General features: G+C 36.8%; 3 protein-coding genes across 4 annotated transcripts; all 3 read right to left on the bottom strand.

Annotated features, from left to right (window-relative positions):
• Nucleotides 1-316: 316 nt before the first annotated feature.
• Nucleotides 317-27970, bottom strand: LOC112053833 (uncharacterized). The gene is made up of 11 exons (XM_024093398.2): nucleotides 27967-27970; nucleotides 25983-26057; nucleotides 24692-24873; nucleotides 22904-23042; nucleotides 15793-15926; nucleotides 14051-15198; nucleotides 12795-12955; nucleotides 11165-11334; nucleotides 4487-4634; nucleotides 2739-2884; nucleotides 317-762 (listed from the first exon to the last, which is right to left on the bottom strand). The coding sequence occupies exons 1-11, from the start codon at nucleotides 27968-27970 to the stop codon at nucleotides 592-594; spliced, it is 2478 nt and encodes an 825-aa protein (XP_023949166.2). The 3' UTR covers nucleotides 317-591.
• On the bottom strand, nucleotides 6204-8740 carry LOC112053842 (heat shock protein 68-like). Of its 2 annotated transcripts, XM_052890423.1 has the most exons (3): nucleotides 8601-8740; nucleotides 6904-8518; nucleotides 6204-6691 (listed from the first exon to the last, which is right to left on the bottom strand). In XM_052890423.1, the coding sequence occupies exon 2, from the start codon at nucleotides 8515-8517 to the stop codon at nucleotides 6988-6990; it is 1530 nt and encodes a 509-aa protein (XP_052746383.1). In that variant the 5' UTR covers nucleotide 8518; nucleotides 8601-8740; the 3' UTR covers nucleotides 6204-6691; nucleotides 6904-6987. The 2 variants fall into 2 exon arrangements, with proteins under 2 accessions (XP_052746383.1, XP_023949179.2); XM_024093411.2 differs by lacking the exon at nucleotides 8601-8740 and having other exon boundaries at nucleotides 6904-8532.
• Nucleotides 16808-19521, bottom strand: LOC112053848 (putative aminopeptidase W07G4.4). The gene has a single exon (XM_024093424.2). The coding sequence runs from the start codon at nucleotides 19482-19484 to the stop codon at nucleotides 17955-17957; it is 1530 nt and encodes a 509-aa protein (XP_023949192.1). The 5' UTR covers nucleotides 19485-19521; the 3' UTR covers nucleotides 16808-17954.

Below are 27970 nucleotides of genomic sequence, written 5' to 3'. Positions count from 1 at the left end.
ACTGTCGTAGTATATATATTTTTTTATCTTTTATGCTGTACAACTAAAGACAATTTGATTTCAGTTGTTTTTGTGAATACCGACTCACTACAACTTACCAGATTATGATTTTTGTAAATTTATTTATGTATATTTATTATTGCTATGTTGTTTTCTATTATAATTTTACAATGATTAATAATATTTTTATTTAATAAATTTGTTAAATTCAAAAAAAATTTAGTGTTTTTTTTCGAGCGACGTAATGAAAGTATTATTACACAAAAACTACTTAATCAAAGGATTTTAACCAGCTTTAAATATGGGAGAATTTTGTATTCGACCCGTGCATATATATATATATATATATATATATATATATATATGTTTGTACGGGATTCTATCTATTAAATTGGAAAGATCATTTTCTTTTACATTATTTTTGACGTAAGGCTATTTACGAGTACCTTTTACAACAAAGCGTGTTTTTTTTTTATTCCAGTGTAATAAAACAAATAGTATTTTTTCAGATCTCACAATAGACTTCGACTTTAAACAAGTTTACACATAAATATAATTTATAAAATGTTGGTACATTTCTAAGTAACTAGACTATGTCAGGTCACCCGCGTCTATAGTTTCTATGTCTGTGGTCTGCGTCTCCATTCGTCGCTGGTCTTGGAAGCACTGCACTCCGTAGATGCTATTTATCTTTATAATGTCTGATGGCGACAGAAGCATCTCATTCTGACCAAGCGATTTCATTATTGAGCCGTCTGGGTCCTGTGAACAAATAAAATCACTGGCTAACCATTGGACCAACGAGGCAGATAGAGAATGATAAAGTACTTAAAGATTACATGACTAAATTAGCTGTATGGACACGGATCTTTGCCTGTCTGACAAAAAAAAATAGAGTTTGTGCTAAACCCCTGAAGTAAAACTCCTTTTACTCTCTAGAGAGTAAAATATTCTCTAGCCCTCCCTCTCAACGTCCCTCCGCCTCGCCCGATTACACTCATGTCATCAGGTCACTCCCCAAGCGAGCTTTAGGAACTCTTACTGCTGCGAGGTTCTTTGAACTTATACTAAAACTTTATATAGTACGGTACGAGGTCCATCGACCTCGTAACTCTTGAACACGCCAGACATTCGAGGTCAATTGACCTCGTAACCCAGCGAACGTGTTAAAAGAAAATTAAAAATAACCTACATAATAATAAGCTGTGTACATCGATATTTCCTTGTATCAGAAAAAAAGATTTTGATGTGAAACATCTATTGCCGCACGTAAAACCGATTTCTGGCGTGGCGACGCATGCCGTGGCAACGCGTCCACCGCTATATGATGGTATATATATACATGGAAAGTGCCCCGGTAAAGTTATTGCATAGCATTTTGTATCAACTTATGCAATTATAATTATTTATTTTTCATTCATATTCAAAACACTTTATACACAAATTCACTGTTGTACATAAATACCTATACACCTATATACTTTCTCATAAACAGCTGAGCTGACGGCCGCGTGGCGCAGTTGGTAGTGACCCTGCTTCCTGCATCCACGGCCGTGGGTTCGATTCCCACAACTGGAAAATATTTGTGTGATGAGCATGGGTGTTTTCCAGTGTCTGTTTGTATTTATACATTATATAAGTATTTATATGTAGTATATAATTGTATATTAATATTATAATATCAACTATCTTAGCACCCATAACACAAGCTGCTCTGTATGCTTACTTTGGGGCTAGATAGTGATGTGTATTGTTTAAGTATATTTATTTATTACTAGCGGACGCCCGCGACTTCGTCCGCGTGAAGGTCGATGTAAGCTTTCAACTACCCCTACCTTACCTTACCCTACCCCTACCCTAGGGATGAGTGATGAGTGTTATAAACATAAGAGTAGACAAATATAATCAGAAATCTCCGATAGCTCATATCGGGAGTTACACGTGTTGTTGTGAGTCAACCATAAGAGATAGACATATATATTCTGTGTTTTTTTTACATAATTTTAAGGAGAACATTTCCGTCATATATGATTTCTTTGTAGCTTTAATCATTAAGGCTGCACACGCGACGGAAGCTTAAAAAATGGAGTAACTTTCCCCCGTTTTCCCAACATTTCTTTTCACTACTCTGCTCCTATTAATCGTAGCGTGATGAAAAGTATACTATAACCTGCCCAGGAGTATGTAAAATAATTGTACCAAGTTTCGTTAAAATCCGTCCAGTAGTTTTTGTTTCTATAACGAACATACAGACAGACAGACAGACAGACAGACAGACAGACAAAAATTTTACTGATTGCATTTTTGGCATCAGTATCGACCACTAATCACCCCCTGATAGTTATTTTGGAAATATATTTAATGTACAGAATTGACCTCTCTACAGATTTATTATAAGTATAGATAGATAAAAAAAAAAAAAATTAGATAGTGACGTGTATTGATGTGTATTGTTTAAGCTGCTTATGTATTCGTCCGATTTCGGAGCAGCTCGTCTCGATTCGTGAGTTTCGTAGAGTCGTACAATACGTCAAATCGCACGCAACATGTGTCGAAGACTGCCGAACTGAAACGACGTTAGACGATGCACGTCGGAGTGGGGAGCGTGAGGTTTTTTCGTTACGGAATTTCTGGATTCGGTCCCCGCGATAGAAGCTATGGAATAGCTTAATAATGTCGATGTTTCACATCTGCCAGGCGTCTCGTGACGGCTCACATTTTTTTTTTAATTTAGGTACCTGATCTTTGTAAGTGGCGACGGTGGATATCCCCGTCTTCCCGACTCGCCTCCAGAACTGCCAGGCCGGGTGCGTGGCACTGGCGTAGTCGTAGGGAAGGTCTACAGTGGCATCCGAACGAATTTTCTCGAAATGGTGAAGTTTATCTGTGGAAAAAAGGAGGTCAGAGAATTATGCTCGAAAAGATCGCCCTCCTCACCCTTAGACCAATAAAAAAAATATATTGGTCTGAGACCCCACCTGCCTGTGACCCCACGAAATACATGATGATGATTAACCATGGTCTCAGACTAATTACTTATGGACTAATGTCGCACCAAATTCACGAACAAAATTATTGTTGTCATTTTGTGAGGAAAAAAATTAGAATTTTGTTAGTAAATAAAGGAGAAAAGAGCTTCTTATAAACTAGAAGTTGTAGATCGATTTTTTTACAACATACAACTACACAAAAAGTTTAAATTTAGTTTTACATTTACCATCACGTAGTGAGAACGTTTGACGGCCTCCGTAGCGCAGTGGATTTACAAGACGGAGGTCCTGAGTTCTATTCCCGGCTGGATCCTGCCGGTGGGAGGCTTTGGCTGTGGCTAGTTACCACCCTAAATTACCGGCAAAGACGTACCGTCAAGCGATTTAGCGTTCCGGTACGATATGTAGAAACCGACAGGGCTTTGGATTTGCATCCTACTCCTGACAAGTTAGCTCGCTTCCATCTTAGATTGCATCATCACTTACCATCAGGTGAGATTGTAGTCAAGGTCTAACTTGTAAAGAATAAAAGTATGTGTCATCTCCGACGCACGAATGGAGTTTACTCTTTCAGATCGACTGTCTAAATAGCGTATGTTGTCCCGCAGCATACACTGTGTACGTCTCAATACTACGCCTGAAAAGTGAAAGGTGCGCAACTGAGATGCAGCAGGCCGCACAAAAACGTAACGCTGTCATTCGTTCATCGAAATTTACTGCCCATATTTTTTATACCGGGGACTATATATGAAAAAATTATTCATATGGAGTACACAAAAAAAATGTCAAATATTACAATGAACAATGTACCCGGTCTAACGTGACGGTTGTCTAAATGTTGTCCCGCAGCATACACTATGTACGTTTCCATACCTATGGCTGAAAAGTGAAAGGTGCGCAACCGAGGTGCAGCAGGTCGCACAAAAACGTAGTGCTGTCATTCGTTCATCGAATTTTACTGCCCATATTTTTTCATACCGGGGACTATATATGAAATATCTTAAGGAGTAAACTCCAATAAAAAAAATCTATACTTATCTGTAGAGAGGTCAATTCTGTACATGAAATATATTTCCAAAATAACTATCAGGGGTGATTAGTGATCGATACTGATGCCAAAAATGCAATCAGTAAAATTTTTTGTCTGTCTGTCTGTCTGTCTGTTCGTTATAGAAACAAAAACTACTCGACGGATTTTAACGAAACTTGGTAAAATTATTTTTCATACTCCTGGGCAGGTTATAGTATATAGTCATCACGCTACGATCAATAGGAGCAGAGCAGTGAAGGGAAATGTTGGGAAAACGGGAGAAATTACTCCATTTTTTAAGTGGAGTAATTTCTCCCGTCCCGTGTACAGCCTTAATGGGTAGGGTAGGGGTAGGGTAGGGGTAAGGCAGGAGTAGGGTAGGGTAGGGGTAGTTAAAAGTTTACATCTACTTCACGCGGACGAAGTCGCGGGCGTCTGCTACAATGTAATACAATGAATAATGTACCCGGTCTAATATGACGGTTGTGCACTCTCACATAAGTGTCCCGGTCGTGACGCGCCAACTCGAAGTAAAATCCGAGCATAGCCATCACCATCATGGCCGCGTGTTGTCTATGCTGCCCGCCTTCGAACAGCTCTATGGAACCGAACACCTGGAAACAACCAGAGACAATAAAAAAAACAAGTTTCTTTTTTTTTTGTTTTAGTGGCTTCGCGCGTCAATCTACTGAGCCAGCATTTCGTTTTATTTAAAAAATACGAAGCTTGCTGAAATTTATTTTTTTTAAAAGGATTCGTTATTTTGTTTCGAATAAGGATGCAAATTACAGTAGTGTCTTACAGTTTATAGAGAATATTTTACTCTCTACGAGAGCTAAAGGAGTTTAACTTCAGGGGTTTAGCACAAACTAGATTTTTTTTGTCAGACAGAAGACTAAAGAAGTTTGTTTGTTTGTTTGAACGCGCTAATCTCAGGAACTACTGGTCTGATTTAAAAAATTCTTTTGGTGTTAGATAGCCCATTTATCGAGGAAGGCTATAGGCTTTAGTTTACCCCTGTATTTCTATACAGTACAGTCTACTAGTAAAGAATATAAATTATTGGACACTAAAGCAGAACCAGGAAAAAATCATGGTTCCCGCAGTAATTTTAAAAACCGAATTTAACGCAGTCGAATATTATATAAGACTAACTGACGTCGCCCGATTTCACCCGCGTATTTCCCGTTCCCGTAGGAATACGGGGATAAAATATAGCACTGAATGTAATATGTAACACTGAAAGAATTTTTCAAATCGGACCAGTAGTTCCTGAGATTAGCGCGTTTAAACAAACAAACAAAGTCTTTAGCTTTATAATATTAGTATATCCAAATGAATGGCTAAGCCGTGAAAAGATAACATAAGCACAGACATACTTTCGCAAATATTTTATTTATTTATTAATTTTCAAAATACATATGGAAATTAAGCCTAACCATAGTGCAATCTAGACCATAAAGCAGTCTTGGTTTTACTGTGCACTGGTTAGTATAATTAAGCAGTATTAAAAACTAAAAAACAAACAAAAACAGAAAAAAAGAATCATTGGCGGGTAGTAAAACATATGACATATAATATTGTGAGAATGTATTGTTGTTGCTATGTGGCTCGATACTGTCATAAGACGCATGACGTGCGATATTTAAAATAATATTAATTCACCTTCCTTGCCTTCAAGCAATGACGTAGCCAAGCCAGAGGGATTTTAACTCTAAAGTTACCATTAAAGTGGAGTGTTTAATGATTTGCAAACGGCCAAGAAAACCCACTTTTCGGGGTTCGAGTCCCAGATTTTTTTTTGTTTTTCCCTTTTTATTTTAGTTATTAGTAATGTATTATTTTAAGTTTAAGTTATTATTATTGTTTATTTTAGTTAATAAGGTTGTTGTGTGCTGTGTTTGTGGCGGCATCTGGTCAACGGTTCCAACTGAAAACCAGCGCTGCATGCTCTTTTTATTTAAAGAGTATGTAGCATTATGCTGAGTTGGATCCGTTTACTGGGTTGTGCCACACATCGCAGGATATTGTTCAAGAACAAATTGTGTTGTGGGGCATAATTCACTAATAAAGCTTTTTTCTTTCTTTCTTTCTAGATAGAGACAATATCGACTCTTTTCGGGTTAAAATAAAAAAAAAAACAACTTTGAACAATTATTGCAAAGCAGCTCACCAGCAATAAACAGTATTTAATTTTTGCAATTAGATAATTCAATGAGGGTTAGTGAAACTTAACTTTTATAATTAAAGATAAAAAAAATCAGATTACAGCTTTGCTTTTGAAACCATGCTCCAGCATTTTCACAACAAATTAATAAATAAAAATAAAGTTGTAATAAAACACACATTGTTAGTACACTTTATTAATTAAACACTTTATGAGGTAGACATTTATTAATCAATTAAACATTTAAAATATAAAATGTAATTTGTTTTGTGCGGTAAGTTCCGGACATTGTCAATAGATGGCGTTGTTTTCCATACATACGCGGCTTTCTGTTATTTTGCAGCAAAATTCAATTTGGTGTATTTATTGAAATATCTCCTTACTGCATTCCAGTTTTTAGAGTTCCGTAGTCCACAACGAACACTTATTATAGAAACTTTTACCATCTAATACTAATTTAACATCGATAACGTTTAAAATACACCAATTTAGTTGCCAAGTCAACTGAAATTATAATTTTAAATTATTAACAATCTATGACAAATATGTATGGTACTTTGTATAAATTACAAGAAATATTACAGAATGCTTATATCAACAAAATTTCTAATTAAAATTGAAAATGAACTAATCTCTTAAAACTCTAAAAATCTCTTAAAACATATGAAAAAAATATTTATAAAAGTTTAAAAAAGCATTATAAAAACATTACTTACCTTTATAACTATAAGAACAATCCCACCATACATCTAGATATTATGTCTTTTATTTTATTTTAATTTGTTTTTTTTATGAACAACTTAAAGTTCATTTGCCACTTCTTCTATACTAGCGGTTTGTTCATTACCATCGCTTCTTTGTCTCTTGATTCTATAAGAAGCGTGATCTATTCTCCTTATATTAGAGGACCAACTTCTGAGTAATTCCGACATCTTCCTTTCATACTCTTCTCTAAGACAATCAGGGTTATCGTCAAGCCAGGCAATAGCTGTCTTACATTCTCCAATCATATCAGCACATTCAACCCCACTCAAACCTTCTAGATTCTCAACAACTGATCTTTTAACATTATAAATGTACGTCTCCAACTGATTCCTGACTTCTAAACGCAGTTTATTCTCTATGTCTTCTTCTCGAAACTTCTCTGCGTTAGAAATCATCTTGCTGATCTCCTGTTGCGACATTCTATTCATTGTATCTATTGTTATACTTTTACAGTTTCCTGTGCTTTTATCTTTCGCTGAAGCAGTCAAAATACCGTTTGTATCGATGTCGAAAATGACATCTATTTTAGCTACACCTCGAGGAACCGGTGGTATGTTTCGCAGTTCGAAAACGCCTAATAAATGGTTGTCTTTCGTCAGACTTCTCTCGCCTTCAAAAACTTCTATAGTCATACTACTCTGGTAATCTTCTAGAGTAGTTATCTCTTTAGTGTATCGACAAGGGATTGGTGTATTGCGTTCGATGACTTTGTACATTAAGCCTCTAACAGTCTCTAAGCCCAAAGACAATGGCACAACGTCTATTAATAAGAGATCTTTGATTTTGTTGCTTTTCTCTCCAGACAAAATGGCTGCTTGGATAGCTGCACCACACGCTATAGCCTCATCTGGGTTAATTGAACATATAATATTCTTATTACCAAAGTAATCGTGAAGCATTTTCTTAATCTTTGGTATTTTTGTGCTCCCACCGACTAGAATGACATCGTTTACATCAGTTTTAGTCATACCAGCATCCATCAATGCTTGATCAACTAAATCCAATGTGTCTTGGAACAAATCTGAGCACAACTGTTCGAATAAAACGCGTTTGAGTCTCCCAGTGTAGTCTATAGAATCCTTGAGAGACTCCACTTGAATCACCGCCTCAGTAGCGGACGTAAGACACCGTTTGGCCTTTTCGGCGGCGAATTTAAGTCTCCGCAAAGCTCGGGCACTTTTCACCTCTTTGCCGAAACGTTTTTTGAAATCTTCTAAAAAGTACGCCACGATTCGATTATCAAAGTCTTCTCCACCCAATCTGGAATTGCCAGCAGTGGCTTTGACTTCGTAAACTGAACCTCCACCGACGTTTAAAATCGATACGTCGAATGTGCCTCCTCCTAAGTCGTAAACCAAAATGTTACGATCTCCTTTCAAGTTCTTGCTGAGGCCATAAGCGAGCGCGGCGGCCGTCGGTTCGTTTATAATCCGTATAATTTCTAACCCAGCGATGTTCCCCGCTACTCTAGTGGCCTGCCGCTGCGAGTCGCTAAAATACGCCGGCACTGTGACCACGGCCTTATTCACTTTGCAACCCAAATACTGTTCCGCCAACTCCTTCATCCTGAAAAGTACCATAGCACTTATTTCTTCGGGTGCGAAAAACTTTCTTTGGCTCTTGTAATGTACAATGATTTTTGGCTTACCGTTGTCGTTGGTGACGGAGAAAGGGAAATGGCGGAGGTCCATTTGCAAGCCGACGTCGTCGAACGCTCGTCCGATTAGTCGTTTCGCGCCGAAAATTGTGTTAGTCGCATTGATAGATGCTTGATTCTTCGCCGGGTCGCCGATCAGACGTTCGCGAGTCGTAAAAGCCACGTAAGATGGCGTTATTCTGTTCCCCTGCTCGTTCGGTATCACTTCCACACTATTGTCACGCCATACGGCCACACAAGAACACGCTGTGCCCAAATCGATGCCTATAGCCACCATTACGTGTTAAAGTAACACCAAAACCGCACTAACTTAACAACGAGCCACGTATACTGAGATCATTGAAATCCCCGCGCGCTTTTATATATCCCCCCGCCAGCCAATAGCGAACGTTCTAGATCGTGACGGCGGCCAATCCGCGATCAGTGTCTGTAGACGTTTCTCGAACTGTGCTGCCAGGTTATAGAATTTAATTTTACCCATCTGTAACTTAAGGTCAGTATTTGGTGTCATTATTATTTTTTATAATGGTTTGTTTAGATTAAATATGTCTATTAGTTATTTTCTATGGTCTATTAGCAATACTTGATAATGTTTTCTAAAACTTATTGTAATAATATATTATTCAAAAATATATGCGATACATTGTTGTTAATATTAATAGTTCAACGAGGGCATTATGTTTTATTATATGTAATTAAAACTGTTTTATTCTAAATAATATGATGGCTACGTAATAACTTTTACGCGCTATTATTTATTGTAAAATTGTCAAAATACGTTGTTATTGTAAATTTTCTTTTTCCATTTATTTTATTTTTTGCTTCCACGTTTCTCATAAAAATCAAATAGTTTTTTCAACATATTCGATTTAATTCCAAAGTGTTATAAATTAAAATTAAGAAACAACACGCTAAGTTTGTAAATAAAGTAATCTTAGAAAAAATTATAAATTTTTAAACGATTATTTAGAAATTCTGTAAGCTAAAGTTTATGAACATTGCAAAAATATCACATAATTTCTCAATATTTGTAAATTTTTGTTTCTCCTCAGAGATTCGGGTGGCGCGCAATGTTTATATAATAATTTAAGTTATCCGTAAATGATGTATAGTGGAAAGCTTTCTTTCGAATAGTCTTTAATAGCTCAAAAAGTTCTAAATCATAATATCTCTCTTACTTACACTAACAATTTATACGATTAAAAAGTTTGATCTAAAAAAAATATTGCGATGCCTTTACTTTAGAAAGTCTACTTTACAAAATATATTATTTCAAACATTGTTAATTATTAATAGCTTGAAATACAAGTAGTGATTCTATTATTAGTATGGTAAACAATTTTAAAAATCTCATTTTTAATAACAGTATGCAATAGTATAACAGTATGTAACAGTATAACAGTATGAAGCAGTATTACAGTATGCAGCAATGACAGTATACAAATAAGCATATTTTTGCATCGTACACTCAAGATAGAACCATGTAACAAATGTAGGGTAGCTTATCAAATTTACCCTACATACCGGTAGAAGTTATCAGCATGGCAACACTAACCCAGAAATAAGGATCTGCGTCACGGACAATGACACGAATCCAATTCTTTTTCACCAACAAGATAAAAGTATATCTGTCTCTTTCTTACCAGACACTGTTTTAAATTATTAATATTGTCTTTGTAAATATGTATTGTTTTGTTTGAAACTCACGTGATTTCTTTGAACAGATAAACTGTTCACATTTTAATTCTTTGAAATCATTTTGACGATACAATTTATTTATTAGAATTTGGCTAATGAAAGTAAGTAGAGAATGAAATCAACCAGCAAAAAAAAAACCATAGACTCGAATTGAGAACCTCCTCCTTTTTTTGAAGTCGGTTAAAAACAAAATGGAGCGCGTTCTCAAAACAATAGTGTAAATAATATGTACTTATATTAAAAATAAGTCAACTTTGATAATTGTTTAATTTTTTTTTTCAATATGTAGGTATACATATACGTTTTTTATTATAGGTTAGTACTTAGATATATTTTTGAACTTGCCGGGAAATTTCAATGTCTTCTTTATTTAGCCAAAATTCGAAGTTAGAATTATGAAAAATTTTGAATATTATTATTTTTTGTATTTTTCTGGTGACGGCCAAGTGCTAGTCGGGCCACGCTCAGTGCAGGGTTCCGTAGATTAAATGAGAACTTTAAACCCTTTTAATGAAAATATGCCGATAGCGATACACACTATGGGATATACCACTCACCATCCAATAAGTTCACGTGTCTGCAGCACTAACGGCAGGCTATTCGATAAAACTGACCGTGTGTTAGTCGCTATCTGCATGACATCATGCTTACACACGATCAGTTTCCATTCTATTTATGTTTTTCGCGAATATATAAATAGGGGTTGATATAAATGAAGTTGGTGAACCAAGAATTGAAAAGGGTTTCAAGTATTATTCAATTGGTACATTGTATATTGTTATCACGTAAAATGTTAGGGTAAAAAAGGGGTTGACGGCTCTTACTGATTTTCACCCTAGTGATTAATAAACATATACCTGTCTCCCCCCCACTCGGCCGGTGACGTAGTCCGCGCTGGTGTCCAGAACGAGATAGTCTGTGTGCCTCCGCGCCTGCCTCTCCGAGATTTCCTGTATGCGGACGCAGGTCTTCTTTTTCAGTATTTTGTTGACCTCCTCCAAGCGAGCACGCATGGATTTCAAGTTATCTTCGGAATTAGAATTTTATTTATTTACTAGCGGACGCCCGCGACTTCGTCCGCTTGAAAGTCGTTGTAAACTTTCAACTACCCCTATCCTACCCTACCCTAACCTACCTCTACCCTTTCCCTACCCTACCCTATCCAACCCTACCCCTACCCTACCACTACCCTACCCCTGCCCTACCCCTACCCTACTCATTAAGGCTGCACATCTTTATTTATTCCTCTCACCGCGAGTCGCATCGAGCGCGGCAACCATTACACAAAAATAATCCTTTAAAGTCCTTATAGCATGAATTAGTATTCACGCCCGATGGCTTAGCGTATTTCATGTATAACTTTGGTTTTTTGAATAATTGTACCAAGTTTCATTAAAATCCGTCCAGTAGTTTTTGTTTCTATAAAGAACATACAGACAGACAGACAGACAGACAGACAGACAGACAGACAGACAGACAGACAAAAATTTTACTGATTGCATTTTTGGCATCAGTGTCGATCACTAATCACCCTGATAGTTATTTTGGAAATATATTTCATGTACAGAATTGACCTCTCTACAGATTTATTATAAGTATAGATATGCCATTCCCGTAGGAATAAGGAGATAAAATACAGCTTGTAATGTAGGCTTATATTGGAGAAATATTTTTTCAAATCGGTTCAGTAGTTTTTGAATATATATACCTACATATAAAAATAAATAAATACAAATCTTCTCTTCCTACTATTGTAGTAGTGTAGATAGGTAGGTAGCTAAAACTGTAATTTTTATTCTTTACAAGTTAATCCTTGACTACAATCTCACCTGATGGTAAGTGATGATGCAGTATATGATGGAAGCGGGCTAACTTGTTAAGAGGGAGATGAAAATCCACACCACTTTCGGTTTCTACACGACATTGTACGTTAAATCGCTTGGTAAGTCTTTGCCGGTAACTAGCCACGGCCGAAGCCTCCCACAAGCCAGACCTGGATCAATTAAGAAAACTCAATCGGCCCAACCGGGGATCGAATCCAGGACCTCGGTCTTATGTGTGTGTGTAGTCTGTCAATCCGCATTGGGTTAGGACTATTAGCATTATCAATTTATCACTCTGAGAGGAGACTTTTGTCAACAGTGAGCCAATTATGGGTTGTTAATGAAAACTGATCCAAGCTGGGAAACGAACCCAAGACCTTTGTAGAGCCACAGTACTACACACTGCGGCAGAAAGATCGTCATACCCCTCCTTACCGAGACATGTATAATGAACCTTAAGCGTCATTCGCACGAGAGTTTTTTCAACGGACGTAAAAAAGCGTTTAAATATAGTATGAAGTTAAATGAAAGCCTATTTCCAACGCCCAAAATTGAAAATGGAACAATGCTCGAAAAGAGTGAACATATACTTGGGAATGCATTTGTTGTATTTGAACGCTTTTTAACGTTGGTTAAAAAAACTCTCGTGCGAATGAGGGCTTACATGTAGGGTCTTGCGCGATGATATATCTGACCACGCCGTCGGGCCAGATCCTTTCACCGTAAAACTCTTTATTCTCCACCGTCAAAGCCACTGTTTCCGGTAAACTCACTCTCTCTCCCCCTTTTTCTCTCCTTTTCTCTTTTGGTCTTTTGTTTTGTTTCCTAAAAAAATAACCGTTTAGTGTTTTTTTGTTTTTTTCATTTATTGACCTGCGGGAACTATGTATTTTTCGTTATCCTTCAATAAAAGTACCTACCAGTAAAATCGGTTCAGCTGTTTCATAGGTTAGAAACAATCAAAATTCTTAAAATAGATTGTTTGTGTTTTATTATTGTGTAAATAACTTTTAGCACTTGAGAAAACACAGACAGACATTTCAATTTTATATTGAGGTATTGATTTTTTTACACTCTTCATATTAGCTTCATTTTGTAATTATGTATGTAAGAAAATCTTGGAATCTTAATTTGACCGACTTTCCGGTCTTCGATTAGGATGAAATTTTGCACACGCTCTGATTCTGATGACAATACATGACTAGCTAAGAAACGTCATTACAAATCCAATATGGCGGACTAGCAATTTGAAATCCACTCCTATGTTATGGATATCACATGAAAGGGTCTGCTATCAGGAATACGAAAAAATAGTCACTTGACTTAAATCCAATATTTGTAATTACGTGCTAAAAGCTTGTTTTTGTAGTTTTTTAAACTATTTAATTTTTTTTTAATTTTAACTTATTGATATAATGACATATATAAACTTTGAACTATTTATAATTAGCGGACCCAGTCAAGCTTCGCTTTGACTTATGTTTGACTTTGACTTATGTCCCTATCACTACCCCTACCCTACTTTAATTTACACAAAATAAATTTATGAACGCACGCGTAAATGTTAATCATTTGTCAGTATTTATGAACGCACGTATAAATGTCAATCATTACAATATAAACAATATTTGACAGAAAGGACAACAAATGTATGACAGGTACTAAAGAATGTAACATTTATGGAAAATTATTCATCTTTCATAATTATTTATTCGTCGAGTTTTCATTGTTTTTAAGATGTATTCTGCTATTCTTGGCAGAGACAAATGCAACGAATCAGAAACCATGAAAATCGGTCCAGCAGATCTTGAGTTATAAGTGTTGTAACAAACCCGACTTTCTTTTATATAATATATATAAAATATAAATATAAGCATTATTCGCATAATTAATTTAATAATTAAATAAATCTCTATCTACCCAAATTTGTGACTTCTTCTCGAAGGACCGTACGCAACTTTATCAACTTCAGTAGTATCTATAGCATCTATACTACCATTTGCATTTATAACTTTGAACCCATCATCTATTTTAACTACACTTTCTTTAACTTCATCGTTTGCCTTATTTAAAATACTTTTAACTGTTTTTTCTGTAACAGCTTTGCTTATAAGTATATCTTCTGGTTTTGTCATTAAATGATCTTCTTTTATATCTGTATTATTTACGACTCCGGCTTCTCTTTTTCTCATTTTATGACCTTCTATCATATCTCTGCTATGTAAGACTCCAGCATATCTCTTTTTTCTTCTCAGATCTTCTTTTATATCTGTGTCATTTACGTCTCCAGTATCTGTATGAGCTGCTATATCTCTTTTTCTTTTTTCTTCAGTAGTATTCGCTTCTTGAGTGTAATTACCAGATCTAAACCAATTGATATATGGAACCTTTTTCTCTTTACCATCATGTTTTGTAGACTGTCTTATGGGTGGACTATGTTTTGTGGAATACATTATGCGGCCAGATTTAGTTGGTTTGTAAATTTGTGGGCACCTAACGCCTTTGCCCCAGCTACATTTAGCTCTTTGGAAAAGTTCTACATCATTTGTATTATCACAGAATATAGTTAAATTTGATTTTGCGTCTTTACCAAGTTCTTTAGCATAGTTTACAACTACTGTTATGATTTCCATTATATCATTAGATTTTGTAATTGTATTGTTGGATAAATTATTTGTTGATTCTGTTTTTTTAGTCTCAGATTGTGTTATATTAGTTTTGTTACAAACATTATTTCTTTCGTTTTTTAGAACAATTGCTGATATTTTGTGGACTATATCAATTAGATCTTCTATTTCTTTATCTATGTTTAGTTGTTCTACGTTATACGTTATTTCATCTTTACGAATTTCATCTGGTGGTGGAGAGATACCTCTGTTTATTCTTAAATTTTGGAGTATATCAAAATCTGTTGAAATATCTCTTTTTCTTCTGACGCTAGGATATTTTTTACACATATCAATTTTTGCGAGGCGGTCCCTTTTTTGACATTCGGCACCGTAAATTGTATCTATCTTTCTATAATCCGTTTTTGATAATCCAATTCTATTCTGCTTGGTTTTTTTATTCTGAAATATTCATCACAACTTTACAACGAAGATCTCTTACAGGCTACAGTACAATTCATTCATCATCATCACCATCATCATTATCAGCCGATGGATGTCCACAGCTGGACATAGGCCTCTTGCAAGCTTTTGAGATGTGGGCTAAGGAAAATGTTCAAAATTTCCTGGAAAGACTTCGTCTCGAATGATCAAGTTTTATAAAGAGCCAATTGTGACCAAAGCCTCATGCCAATCGTTATGATGAGTAAAATCACATATTTCGGGCATCTGCAAAGGGGATTCCTCTATGAGTTTCCTAGGTTGATCATAGAAGGTAAGATACCCAGAAAACTTGCTCCAGGAAGACAGCGAAGAAAGTAGATAGATGATGTGAAAGAGTGGACCAAAAGACCGAAAGAGTTTTCTACACATGACCGCCAAACTTCAGCTGGAAGAAGGCATCTAATGATGATAAAAAGGCAAATGATTTTAGTAGAACGAAAGGTTTTTGTATCAAGGATTTGAACCTAGGACCTCGGCTAGTAATAATAATGATGATGACGAAGTACAAAAAAATATGACAAGACATTAAAGCAAAATTAATTTTATAGGTACCTTGAATACAAAAGTCCTATGTCCATTTTTGCTGTAGTCCCGGTCACTGAAATGCATGACACTATCGACGTCATAGGGGAGGTCCCTCAACTCCTGGGGGAGGATTTTCTCCTTCGTGTAAAGGGGGATGAAGCCTGTGGAACATAGAAGAAAATCCCAAACTATTCGGCTCATTGCTGAGCTCGAGTCTCCTCTCAGAATGATAGGGTAAGCGAATAGTCCACCACGCTGGCCCAATGCGGATTGGCAGACATCACACACGCAGAGAATTAAGAAAAGTCTCTGGTATGCAGGTTTCCTCACGATGTTTTCCTTCACCGTTTGAGCCACGTGATATTATTTTTTTTAAAATGCACACAGTGGAAAAGTTGGAGGTGCAAGCCCCGGACTAGATTCGAACCTACCCCTCCGGAATTGGAGGCAGAGGTATCCACTGGGTTATAATGGCTCATAACTCATAACATGTCTAATAATAGAAATATTTGCAAGTAGGTATAATAACTTATTAAACATAGTTTAGTCTTAGTCTTTAGTCTTTTCTTTCATCCATTTTTTTTATTCACTTTTCAATTTAATTTATTTATTATTATTATTATTTTTTTTTTTTTTTTAATTTGTTTGTAATAATTTTATATAAAGTATTTAGGTACGTAGTAGTCTACTTTATAGTATTGTAATCTGTGGTTTCCGAAGCTGGTGTCATAGTTATAATTTTTATTTATATTACTAATATGATAATATGATTGTGTACTATGATGTTGTTTGTAAGCCCTCAATAAAATAAAATAAAAAAAAATAAAAAATAGTTATCGCCGTCAAAGATGTTTATAGTCCTTAAATAAAAGATAGTGTTATCTCATTGCTTAACCGATTAAAATTACTTAAATATTATTGACAAAGATAAATTACAATTAATAAACTTATGAAGTTATAATTACTTTTGTAATAATCGATAGATCAGCTAATGGTAAGTGGTAAACAAATACTTTAAGTAATGTGAAAAAAAATACAACAATAAAGAATGAATTATTTAATTTATAAAGAAACAATAGATAATAATACATAGATGTTATAAACATTTTTGTAAACGTTTTAGAACACAAATAACTAACAATGCGTTTATTAACAAAAAAAAGTTCATTTTTATTATCTATACTCTATAGTCTATACTAATATATAAAGCTGAGGAGTTTGTTTGTTTGTTTGATTGATTGAACGCGCTAATCTCAGGAACTAATGGTCCGATTTGTAAAATTCTTTTAGTGTTAGATAGTCCATTTATCGAGGAAGGCTATAGGCCATATATTATCCCCGTACTCGTCTGATAGTGCACAATTATTAAGCACGAAAACCTAATGACGAATACAAGCGATCCTGAGCATGTAGATGTCAGAGATAATCGCTCATAATCGCCAATGATTGGTGACTACCGAGTGTAATTGCCAATGTATTTATCGAAAAGAAATTATTAAAAAAAAACATGAACTTGAAAAAAATAAAAATATTTTTGGCAATAAAACAACAATAATAAACAAAACCTTTAATTACTTACACAATACAATATTATAAATAAAAAAAAACGTTTATTCATGAGCAATGAATAATAAAACTATTTCGCGAAAACCTTCTCAATCTCTACACGATAGAACATATCAATGAATTCAAGTGACCCAGAGCGTGTAAAGGTCAAAGGGGTCGTAATCACCAATGATAAGTGACGATCGCCGCAATGTCAGTTTTTCTGTCAAAAATCAAAGACTGTTCAGCAAATACCACAGATATAAGAAAAGCGTTAGTTTTTAGCGATCTCTGTTCTGTGCCAAATACAATACAAATATGACCACAAACTATTTTGCCAAAACCAGAACTGAAACTAACGGCACGGAGGTCGCCATTTTGTAAAAAAATATACTAAAAACTCAAGAACAGCGAGATCATCGGGCCATGATATGTTAGTGGTAGTATGGTATTTTGTGGTCAACTCAGCAATGGCTTTTTATATTCCGTTGTCGTCCAATTATCGATTGTGTAAAAGTATCATATTAAATCCGTAAAATTACAATTAATTACAATTGTACCTTTGCCAAACGAATTTATCAGGTTTCAGGTAAAACAGCTAACTAAAATAGCCATTGTCAATAATTGATTAAATAGTATTAATCTCACAACAAAACCTTATGCAAGTGGCATAGAGAAAGAATCGGCACAGCTGTCGGTTCTTCGGGAGGCATGCCAGCTGATCCAGCGATGTCTAGATGCGTATACTTTATGTTCTTATCCTCCAAACCTCCCACTTTGATCAAAAACCCAGCAGCTAGCTGATGATTGCGGTATTTAGCGTCAGAGCACACTTGCACCAAATCATCTCCTTTGCACTTCCCAGCATTAACTGCTAAATCTTCAGCTCTGACTGTTGAAACTTCAAAGCCTTCTCCAATTCTGACACCACTAAACTGTAGTCTCGAAGAGTGGTTCGTTGCTTTAGCACTATGGTTATCCATCGCTGCAGTATGATTCCCATAGCAAGCTCTGGCGTGTCCCGTCAATGTAGCAATCGTATATATGTGTGGATTCAATTCTTTCCCAGCCAATTCCGCCAACTTAAAAACGGAATCAGCCATTGCGAATCTACCTTCCGCATCAGTGTTGGTGACTCTCACCAACTTCCCACTACGAGACTCCAGCAATTCATCAGCTACATACGATTCTTCGCCCACAGAGTTCCTCGTTAGACACAAAACTCCGATCACTTTCAAATGCGGTGGCTTCAAAATGGCGCAGGCTTTTAGAAAGCCTGCAACGGATGCCGCTCCACTTTTATCTCGTGACATGCCCGCCATTTTTCCTGTAATTTTGATGTCAGCACCACCTGTATCGTAAGTGACGCCTTTTCCAACCAATAGCAAAGTTTCAGTGACGCGAGAAGGATTGGAACTGTTGTATTCTATCTCAACGACTCTTGCTTTATGCCTTTCAACGTTATTTGCCGCTCTGGACACAGCAGCTAACAGCGGATAGTTCTCCAAAATATACTTCTCATCATCTATCACATTTATCGATATGTTACTGTCATGGGAGAAAGATGCTTTGACGTATTCGACAATTTTAGCAGGAGCCATCCTTTCCGGGTCACCGCCGGCGATATCTCTAGCGAATATTCTAGATCTTTCCAAAGCGATGGCGTTTCTTACGATCCTTTCGAACGCTTCTTTCTGTTTTTCCTCAGCATGTAGCCCAATCCTTATAAAGTTCCTTGTATCTTGCCTCTCTCTTATCTGCAATGCCACGTAGAAAGCTTCTAGAGCGCCGAGAATGCAAACCAGTTGTCCATCGGGGAAATCGACTACATTCTCAACAATCAGCAGTGGTTTCTTCATCCCAGCATCCAACGCCCTGAGCATACCTTTCTTAGCTGCATCTTTAACGACTGTCACATCATGGTACGGCGTAATCTTCCCCGTCGGAGACATCACTAATCTTCCTCCAGACACATAATCACAATGCCAAACAGTTGGTATTTTATGTATATGTTTATCTAGCAGAGATATTTTGTCTATAAAACTGGCTATATGCCTCGGTTGGCGTATATTCATTTCTTGTGGATACAATATGAGTATAACCCCATCGTAGTCAGGCGATTGGAGGTTGGTCTCTATGAATATATTTTCGTATAATTTAAATTCCTGCGCCATGTTGCTCGCTAGAGTGCCGATAAGCAACTGAACTGACGTGTTTATTTGATGTTATAGAGCGTTCATTACATTATTGTTTCAGTTAAGACACCATTGTAATTTAATTAACCTTTATCATATTTGTTATCAGATAATATAGACACTGATATGGCACGCATTGTATCGATATAATAGGTAGCATTTTATCAAAAGAATTGCACAAAGAGGTTATCGGATCGGTCTAAAGTTTAATGCATATCTTAGTCAAATCTAAATTTGTTTCGATTGTTTTGAAAGATTATTTTTTTTAATTCAATTAATTTTATTTAATTATCTATTAAATTATAAAAAATACAAAAACCAATAATAATTTACAATATTAATTTACGAACTAAACTAAACAGTCTTCAGAAAATTTAACAATTACAAATTATACAGAATACAAACTTACATACAGCAGTCTTAAATATTTTAGTTTACATTGTATTTCATCATCATCATTATCAACCCATATTCGGCACACTGCTGAGCTCGAGTCTCCTCTCAGAATGAGAGGGGTTAGGCCAATAGTCCACCACGCCAATGCGGATTGGCAGACTTCACACACGCAGAGAATTAAGAAAATTCTCTGGTATGCAGGTTTCCTCACGATGTTTTCCTTCACCGCTTGAGACACGGGATATTTAATTTCTTCTCTTTACTATGTAGTGATTCATTCATATTATTTTATTTTAAGTAATTTCATTACATTTTAATTGCTTTCTTTGTAACGACTCTAACTAGTACTAGTTTAGACATATAAGTAGGTAGCCTAACTGTAAACTAAGCAAACCTTGCTACTTGTTAACAAAGTTACTGTTATTGTTCTGATATTCATTTCAGCGGGCCTATTATGTATCTATCTCGGTGTACCATTCAACTAGTAAGTCATTTTCCATCGTATTTTCGTTTTTGTGATCATCTAAAATAGTTATTTCAACGAAATAACCTTGACTACACTATTTTCTATCAAATCGTAATGTTTTTTTTGTTTCTACGATCATTTAACATACTTAATTATTTTACCGGAATTACGTAAATTTTAGTTTTTTGTTGAATAACGTTACTATCGGCTACTAACTACCACGACTTGTAACGGCCTCCGTGTGGTGCAGTGGTATGCGCGGTGGATATACAAGACGGAGGTCCTGGGTTCGATCCCCGGCTGGACAAACTGAGATTTTCTTAATTTGTCCAGGTCTGGCTGGTGGGAGGCTTCGGCCGTGGCTAGTTAAATCCGCAGCCAAAAAGCCTGACCATGGAACCAGTAAAAAGAAAGAACCAACAAGAGAACTAAATAAATAATAAAGTATACACAAATTATGTAAATATCTCGTGTCGGTAAGTAAATATCGGCGTACCTACCACAACAGGTTATTCGAGTTCATCGCACGTTTTATCTCGTTGACCTCATTATTCTCGAGTTCATGTTTTAGGATTCCGTATCACTAACGTAAAAACCCTACTAAGATCTGTTATCGCCGTTTAGTGTTGGAAATAGTAGTCTGTGACGGATATGACGTCGCTCGATCTAGTGTCGACTTCAGTGTGTTCGTGGCGTTCGAGCCGTCCACATCTCTTGTTGTGTAATTCTTTATGGGTTACTTGGGATAGTCGGGCAGGGTGACTTGAGTGGAAAAGGGGAGTGTTTGATATCAGTCAAAGGATCCTTTAACCGTACTCACATCGTTCACAAGTACGTGACTCCACTCAAGGTCATTCTCTGCCATTCTAGGTTCTTATTTTGGTTACAGTTTGATTTGTTAATTAAGTTGTCCTGACAAGTGTTGTGAAACATAACCTTTGTTCTACATTAGTTTTCTTATATTTGCAATCATCTTTGAGTCCGATTATAGATCTTTGTTAGGTAGGTACCTACTAAGAGAGAGAGTGTTAGTAACACACCCCTTCTGCGTTCGTGTTGTTCTCCCTGCCGACGGCCTGAGGGCGGCAAATTTTGATAAGCATTTTTAAGTTTTAATTTTATAGTTTTAGACAATTTATTTCAATATATGCATATTTAATTAGTTAAATTATTGTACCTACTCATATACTCGTGGATAAGGGTAAAACACCAAAGAATACTAATTGTCAAGTTTTAGTGGACTCAAAAGTGATTACAAATATAAGAAAACTAATGTCGAAAAAAGGTTATGATTCACAACACTTGTCAGGACAACTTAATTAACAAATCAAACTGTAACCAAAATAAGGCCCTAATAGTAGAGAATGACCTTGAGCGGAGTCACGCACTTGTGAACGATGTGTATAGGTAGGTAGTGTGTTAACAAACACTCCCCTTTTCCACTCAAGTCACTCTCCCCGCCTATCAACCAAGTAACCCATAAAGAATTACACAACAAGAGATGTGGACGGCTCGAACGCCACGAGCACACTGAAGCCGTCCGTACCGCAAGTCGTTGCAACGCGGCGATAACAATTTATTTTCATATAAGCATATTTAATTAGTTAAATTATTGTACCTACTCGTATACTCGTGGATAAGGGTAAAATACCAAAGAATACTAATTGGCAATGTAATTATTCTTTGGTATTCGATTTTAAATATGTCAACTACATATTTGAAAATTTTCCAGAAAATATCAAATAGAAATAATTGAAAATTTCGTACGCAACTGTAATGTCGTCAAGCTGTTGCTATGGTTACTAATCCGTACGTCATTGACGCCTGACATCCGAAAATTTGTTACTGGGCATAAATCAACATATAGGCCGTGCACAATTTTGGACAGAACCTTCGGCGGGCGAATCCGATTCGCACTTGTCTGGTTTTTCGCTTGAGGACGCCCGCGATTTCGTTTGAATATAATTGATTTTTTTTCTAATAAGAAGTAGTGTTTGCTCAAAGCGGCACTGTCTCATCTGGCTTAATATTCTAGAAGTAAACAGCAATGTGGCTCAATATTCTCACTTAGCTCAACAGACTTGACTGACTCAGTATTCTCGTAGTTACATATCAATGTAATGGCTCAATATTCTCGAAGTAGGTACATATAAATGTAAATTAATTGGTTCAATATTCTCACTTCGTTCATTATTCTCACCTTGATCAATACATTCACTGGGCTCAAATAGTCTTGTCTGACTCAATATTCTCAAAGTGGGGTTTTTTTTTAAAAAAAAAAGAATATTTGCCATATTTTTTGTAATATGACCATTGACCAATATTCCTATTCCCCTCCAACTAGTCGGAAAAGACTGAGCTAGGAGTGGGTACGACAATAGACCAACGGGGTGGAGATCGAACCGCCACCCATCGGTGATGAGTCCAACTGCTCTTACCGTTGAGCTATTGAGGTTTAAGGAGAGTTAAAAGGAGGTAGACACATAAAAATGTAAATTCATTGGCTCAATATTCTCACCTGGCTCAATATTCTCACCTGGCTCAATATTCTCGAAGTACACATCTATGTAGAGATCGCGCATGGCCCGGTTGTGCTCGAAAGGGAACCCCAGCGCCTTCATGACGACCAGCTCGACGTGTGGACTTTGTAGGCATCCGTAGCCGAGGATTATCCTCTGACAGACAATACTTTGAATCATCATCATCATATCAGCCGATGGAGTCCACTGCAGGACATAGACCTTTTGTAGGCACTAAACATCACGATCCTGCCCCCCTAGCCAAGCTCGTCGATTATCTTTCTAAGATGTATGGGCGAATGTAATGACATTTGCTATCGGCAGGTCATGTGATCAAGATCTGTCATTCCTATACATATTTCGAAGCGTTAGCGATCGTAGAAAGCGAATCAGCGTCACTTGGCTAGGGGGTCTGAGCTGCATGCGTCCAGCGAATCCTTGCGACTCGCTTGATGTAGTCAGGTGGAGGGTCGCCCAACAATAGCAACTTTACTTTGAATAAATAGATGAATCTTTATTGACAAACAAAAATATGGACAGCCACGAAATTAAAAAAAAACTTATTGGCTTCCGTATCTATACTAATACTAGCGGACCCGCTCAAGCTTCGCTTTGACTTATTAATTTATTTATTTGCACTTCTTCCCTATCCCTACCTTACACTACCCTACTCCTACCCTTTTTTTTTTTCTTTTTACCTACCATACCCCTACCATACCTCTACTCTATCCCTACCCTACCCTACCCTACAACTACCCTACCGCTACCCTACCCCTACCCTATCCCTATACCATACACCTACCCTACCCTAGGATTTAGGGGTTTGAAAAATAGATTTTGGTCGTTTCTCAGACCTACTGAAAATGCACAAAAAATTTCATCAAAATCGGTCAAGCCGTTTCGGAGAAGTATGGCAACGAAAAACATTTTACATATTAGAATTTTATAAATTATTTTATTGACACGAGAATTTTATATATTAGAAGATTATAAAGCTGAAGAGTTTGTTTGTTTGATTGAACGCGGTAATCTCAGAAACTACTGGTCCGATTTGAAAAATTCTTTCAGTGTTAGATAGCCCATTTATCGAGGAAGGCTATAGGCTATATATTATCCCCGTATTTCTACGGGAACGGGAACCACGCGGGTGAAGCCGTGCGGCGTCAGCTATTCGATTATATACTCGTAATACCCTGCAATTATAATTTTCAAAACGTCTTTAATATGTTACAGTGAAAGAGTAGTTACTACGACATTAATAAATAGTCTATGGTCGGGAGTACAGGTGTAGTCTGTGGGAGATAGTCTATGGTCGGGAGTACAGGTGTAGTCTGTGGGAGATAGTCTATGGTCGGGAGTACAGATGTAGTCTGTGGGAGATAGTCTATGGTCGGGAGTACAGGTGTAGTCTTTGGGAGAAGGCCTGAGGTTGGCAGTTATAAAATGGATGGTCATAATGTGTGATATATTAATCTATACTAATATTATAAAGCTGAAGAGTTTGTTTGTTTGTTTGTTTGTTTGATTGAACGCGCTAATCTCAGGTACTACTGGTCCGATTTGAAAAATTCTTTCAGTGTTAGATAGCCCATTAATCGAGGAAGGCTGTAGGCTATATATTATCCCGGTATTCCTACGGGAACGGGAACCACGCGGGTGAAACCGCGCGGCGTCAGCTAGTATTGTAATAAAGTACAACTATAGTGAACTATAACATGGAGTATTATTAAATACAACTTACATACAGTTTTATTACAAGTAATAGATAAAATCTCATATTAGGTCATAGTCCTAGGTATATTTACATGGGGCTCCTCTTTAGCATGTCCCTCCATATCGATGACGCACTTCCTGACCCCCCGGGGGTTCTCAAACACCATGACGTGCTGGCTGGGGGCTGGTGCTGACATCACCGGCCTGAACTGTAGACAGGTCTTCATCGTGAAGTTGGATAGAGTCGACAGGATTGCGATGGACTGCTCCTTATCTAGTAATTGTAGAAGAATAGTAGGTAAAGTATATTAATATCAACATTATAAACCCATATTCGGCTCACTGTTGAGCACGAGTCTCCTCTCAGAATGACAGGGATTAGGCCTTAGTCCACCACGCTGGCTGGCAGACTTCACACACGCAGAGAACTAAGAAAAATCTCTGGTATGCAGGTTTCCTCACGATGTTTTTCCTTCACCGTTTGAGACACGTGATTTAGTTTCTTAAAATGCACACAACTGAAAAGTTGAAGGAGCATGCCTCGGACTGGATTCGAATCCACACCCTCCAGAATCGGAGGTAGACGTCATATCCACTGGGTTATCAGGGCTTAAATTATGTAGGTATACTAAGTAATATTCTAAAGAGGTAAAGTTGTTGTATTGGGGGTAATCTTTTAAACCCATCGGATTATGACAGTGAGAGAAAAGAGAGTGGGTCTGTTCTGCACACACTTGTTTTCTATATTGTATTCTGCGTACATGGTTAATCTCACCATGGATTGACCGCTGTGGCCAAAAAAAAAAAGAAAACAATACGGTCGGCAGTATATTATATTACCTTTACTATATTATAGAGCCGGGATAGCCCAGTGGATATGAACTGTGACTCCGATTCCGGAGGGTGTGGGTTCGAATCCTGTCCGGGGCATGCACCTCCAACTTTTCAGTTGTGTGCATTTTAAAAAATTAAATATCACGTGTCTCAAACGGTGAAGGAAAAACATCGTGAGGAAACCTGCACACCAGAGAATTTCTTAATTCTCTGGTGTGTGAAATCTGCTAACTCTCGACTGACTGACTCTGACTCGAGCTCAGCAGTGAGCCGTATATGGGTTGATAACGACACCTATATTATAATCTCTGGATCTACGACCTTGAATACGATTTTTAAAATTCTTTTAGCACTAGAAAGCTACGTTGTTTACAAATGTCATAGACTATGATAAATTCCCGCATTTTCGTTTGAACGGGAATTATTTTTTTTAATATTTTCTACCAATCAAAGTAGAGAAATGGTCTCCATAGACACTAGACTTTTAGTTTCCTGGCAACATTAAATTAAATATGTTTTTTCTTTTTTTTTTAAATGATAGTTACTCACCAAAATGTTCAGGGTTCACATAGAAGGGTACGGTGCCATTTGGCCAAAATACAAATTGTTCCTTCTCAACGCCAGCTGCAATCGACAAATTAAATAGTAACAAAGTTCTTTATGACAGAACTAGACTGGAAGTACTAACTAAACTAGATTTTCATCCACCTTTTATCAAGACAGTCCGCTTCCATCTTAGATTGCATCATCACTTACCATCAGGTGAGATTGTAGTCAAGGGCTAACTTGTAAAGAATAAAAATAAATAAAAAACAGTTGTTCCAAAGAAGTAAGTTGAAGTACTTATAAAAAACTATAAGCACCTGAGAAAACACAGTTTTTAGTAAATCACAGATAAACTCTCATGATTTGTATAGTTATTAGGATAAGTTAGCTTAAGTTCCATATTGTATTCTTTCTCAATAAAAAAAAAATCTAATATTTTTTTATATATATTGATCGTTATTTATTATGGAAGCGGGCTGACTTGTTATGCACACCCATTTAGGTTTCTACGCGACATAGTACCTAAACGCTAAATCGTTTGTCGGTACGTCTTTGTCGGTAGGGTGGTAACGCCTCAATAGCTCAACGGTAAGAGCGGTCAGACTCACCACCGAAGGGTGGTGGTTCGATCCCCGCCCCGTTGGTCTATTGTCGTACCCACTCCTAATACAGTCTTTCCCGACTAGTTGGAGGGGAATGGGAATATTGGTCATATTTAAAAATATGGCAAATATTCTTTTTAAAAAAAAAAAAAAAAACTAGCCACGGCCGAAGCCTAGACCAGCCAGACCTAGACCAATTAAGAAAACCTTAATCGGCCCAGCCGGTGATCAAAACCGCAGGACCTCCGTCTTCTTATACCACTGCGCCACGGAGGACAAAACTGAACTGAACTGATTACTGACTTTCGCCTATTATTTGCTTTCACTGGAAGCTAAAGGAGGTTATTGAGCAATTTATAAGTTACTTTTTAAACCCATGCTTCCCGAATCCTGCGAGATTTGTGAAAAACGGAATTCCAGATGAAATCGTGGGCGTCCGTTAGTTTTATACGAAACTAGTGGACGCCCGCGACTTCGTCCGCTCTTGGACCTCTTTGATCCGGCCCTGTCGCAAAATCCGTTCTAAGTGGACACCAACTAACTATAGACTACCGCCCTGCCAAATTTTATATTTGTACGTCTAGCGATTTTCGAGATTTCGTAATGAATGATCTTTTGCAATTATATAAAAATATTGAAACAAATATAACTTACAAGTATATTTAGTTAGCATAATAACTATTGCCAAACGTATTTCATTATTGAACGTTACGCGAGCGGCCATTTTGAATATGGCGCGATGTTAGCTACGTAACTGAAAATACTTTACGATCTTTTTTACGATTTGCTCAATATATTTTTACTGGAGCATTGTAAAAACATATACGATTGAAATAAATTGAAATTACGACATTATTTTTAAAATGCAACAGGTAATTGTGCCTATTGATAATACGCGTTAAAGCTACAGGGAAAGTATGTACGGGCATTACAGCTATTTGTAATACTGTTCCTTTTTTCTACAGTAGCCTTTTAGCAGACTCAAAAGTGATTACAAGAATAAGAAAACTAATGTCGAACAAAGGTTATGATTCACAACATTTGTCAGGACAACTTAATTAACAATTTAAACTGTAACCAAAATAAGACCCTAGAATGGCAGAGTGAGTGGAGTCAAGCAAACCTTGAGTGGAGTCCTGCACTTGTGAACGTTGTGTGTAGGGTTAAAGGATCCTTTGACTCACTCTCCCCGCCTATCCCAAGTAACCCATAAAGAATTACACAACAAGAGATGTGGACGGCTCGAACACCACAGAACACTAATACTCATAACAAAAATGCTTGCTTAAAAGAAATAAGTCAGTGACTTAACATATGTGTTATGTTTCCAACTTTAAGGCGCACGCATAACCAGGGACAAAAGAGATTGTGGATTAGCTACTTACTCAT

This window comes from Bicyclus anynana, chromosome 27, assembly GCF_947172395.1.
Source record: "Bicyclus anynana chromosome 27, ilBicAnyn1.1, whole genome shotgun sequence".
NCBI lineage: Eukaryota > Metazoa > Arthropoda > Insecta > Lepidoptera > Nymphalidae > Bicyclus > Bicyclus anynana.
Note: the sequence above shows the minus strand (reverse complement) of the source record. Positions and strands in the feature narration are given on the sequence as shown.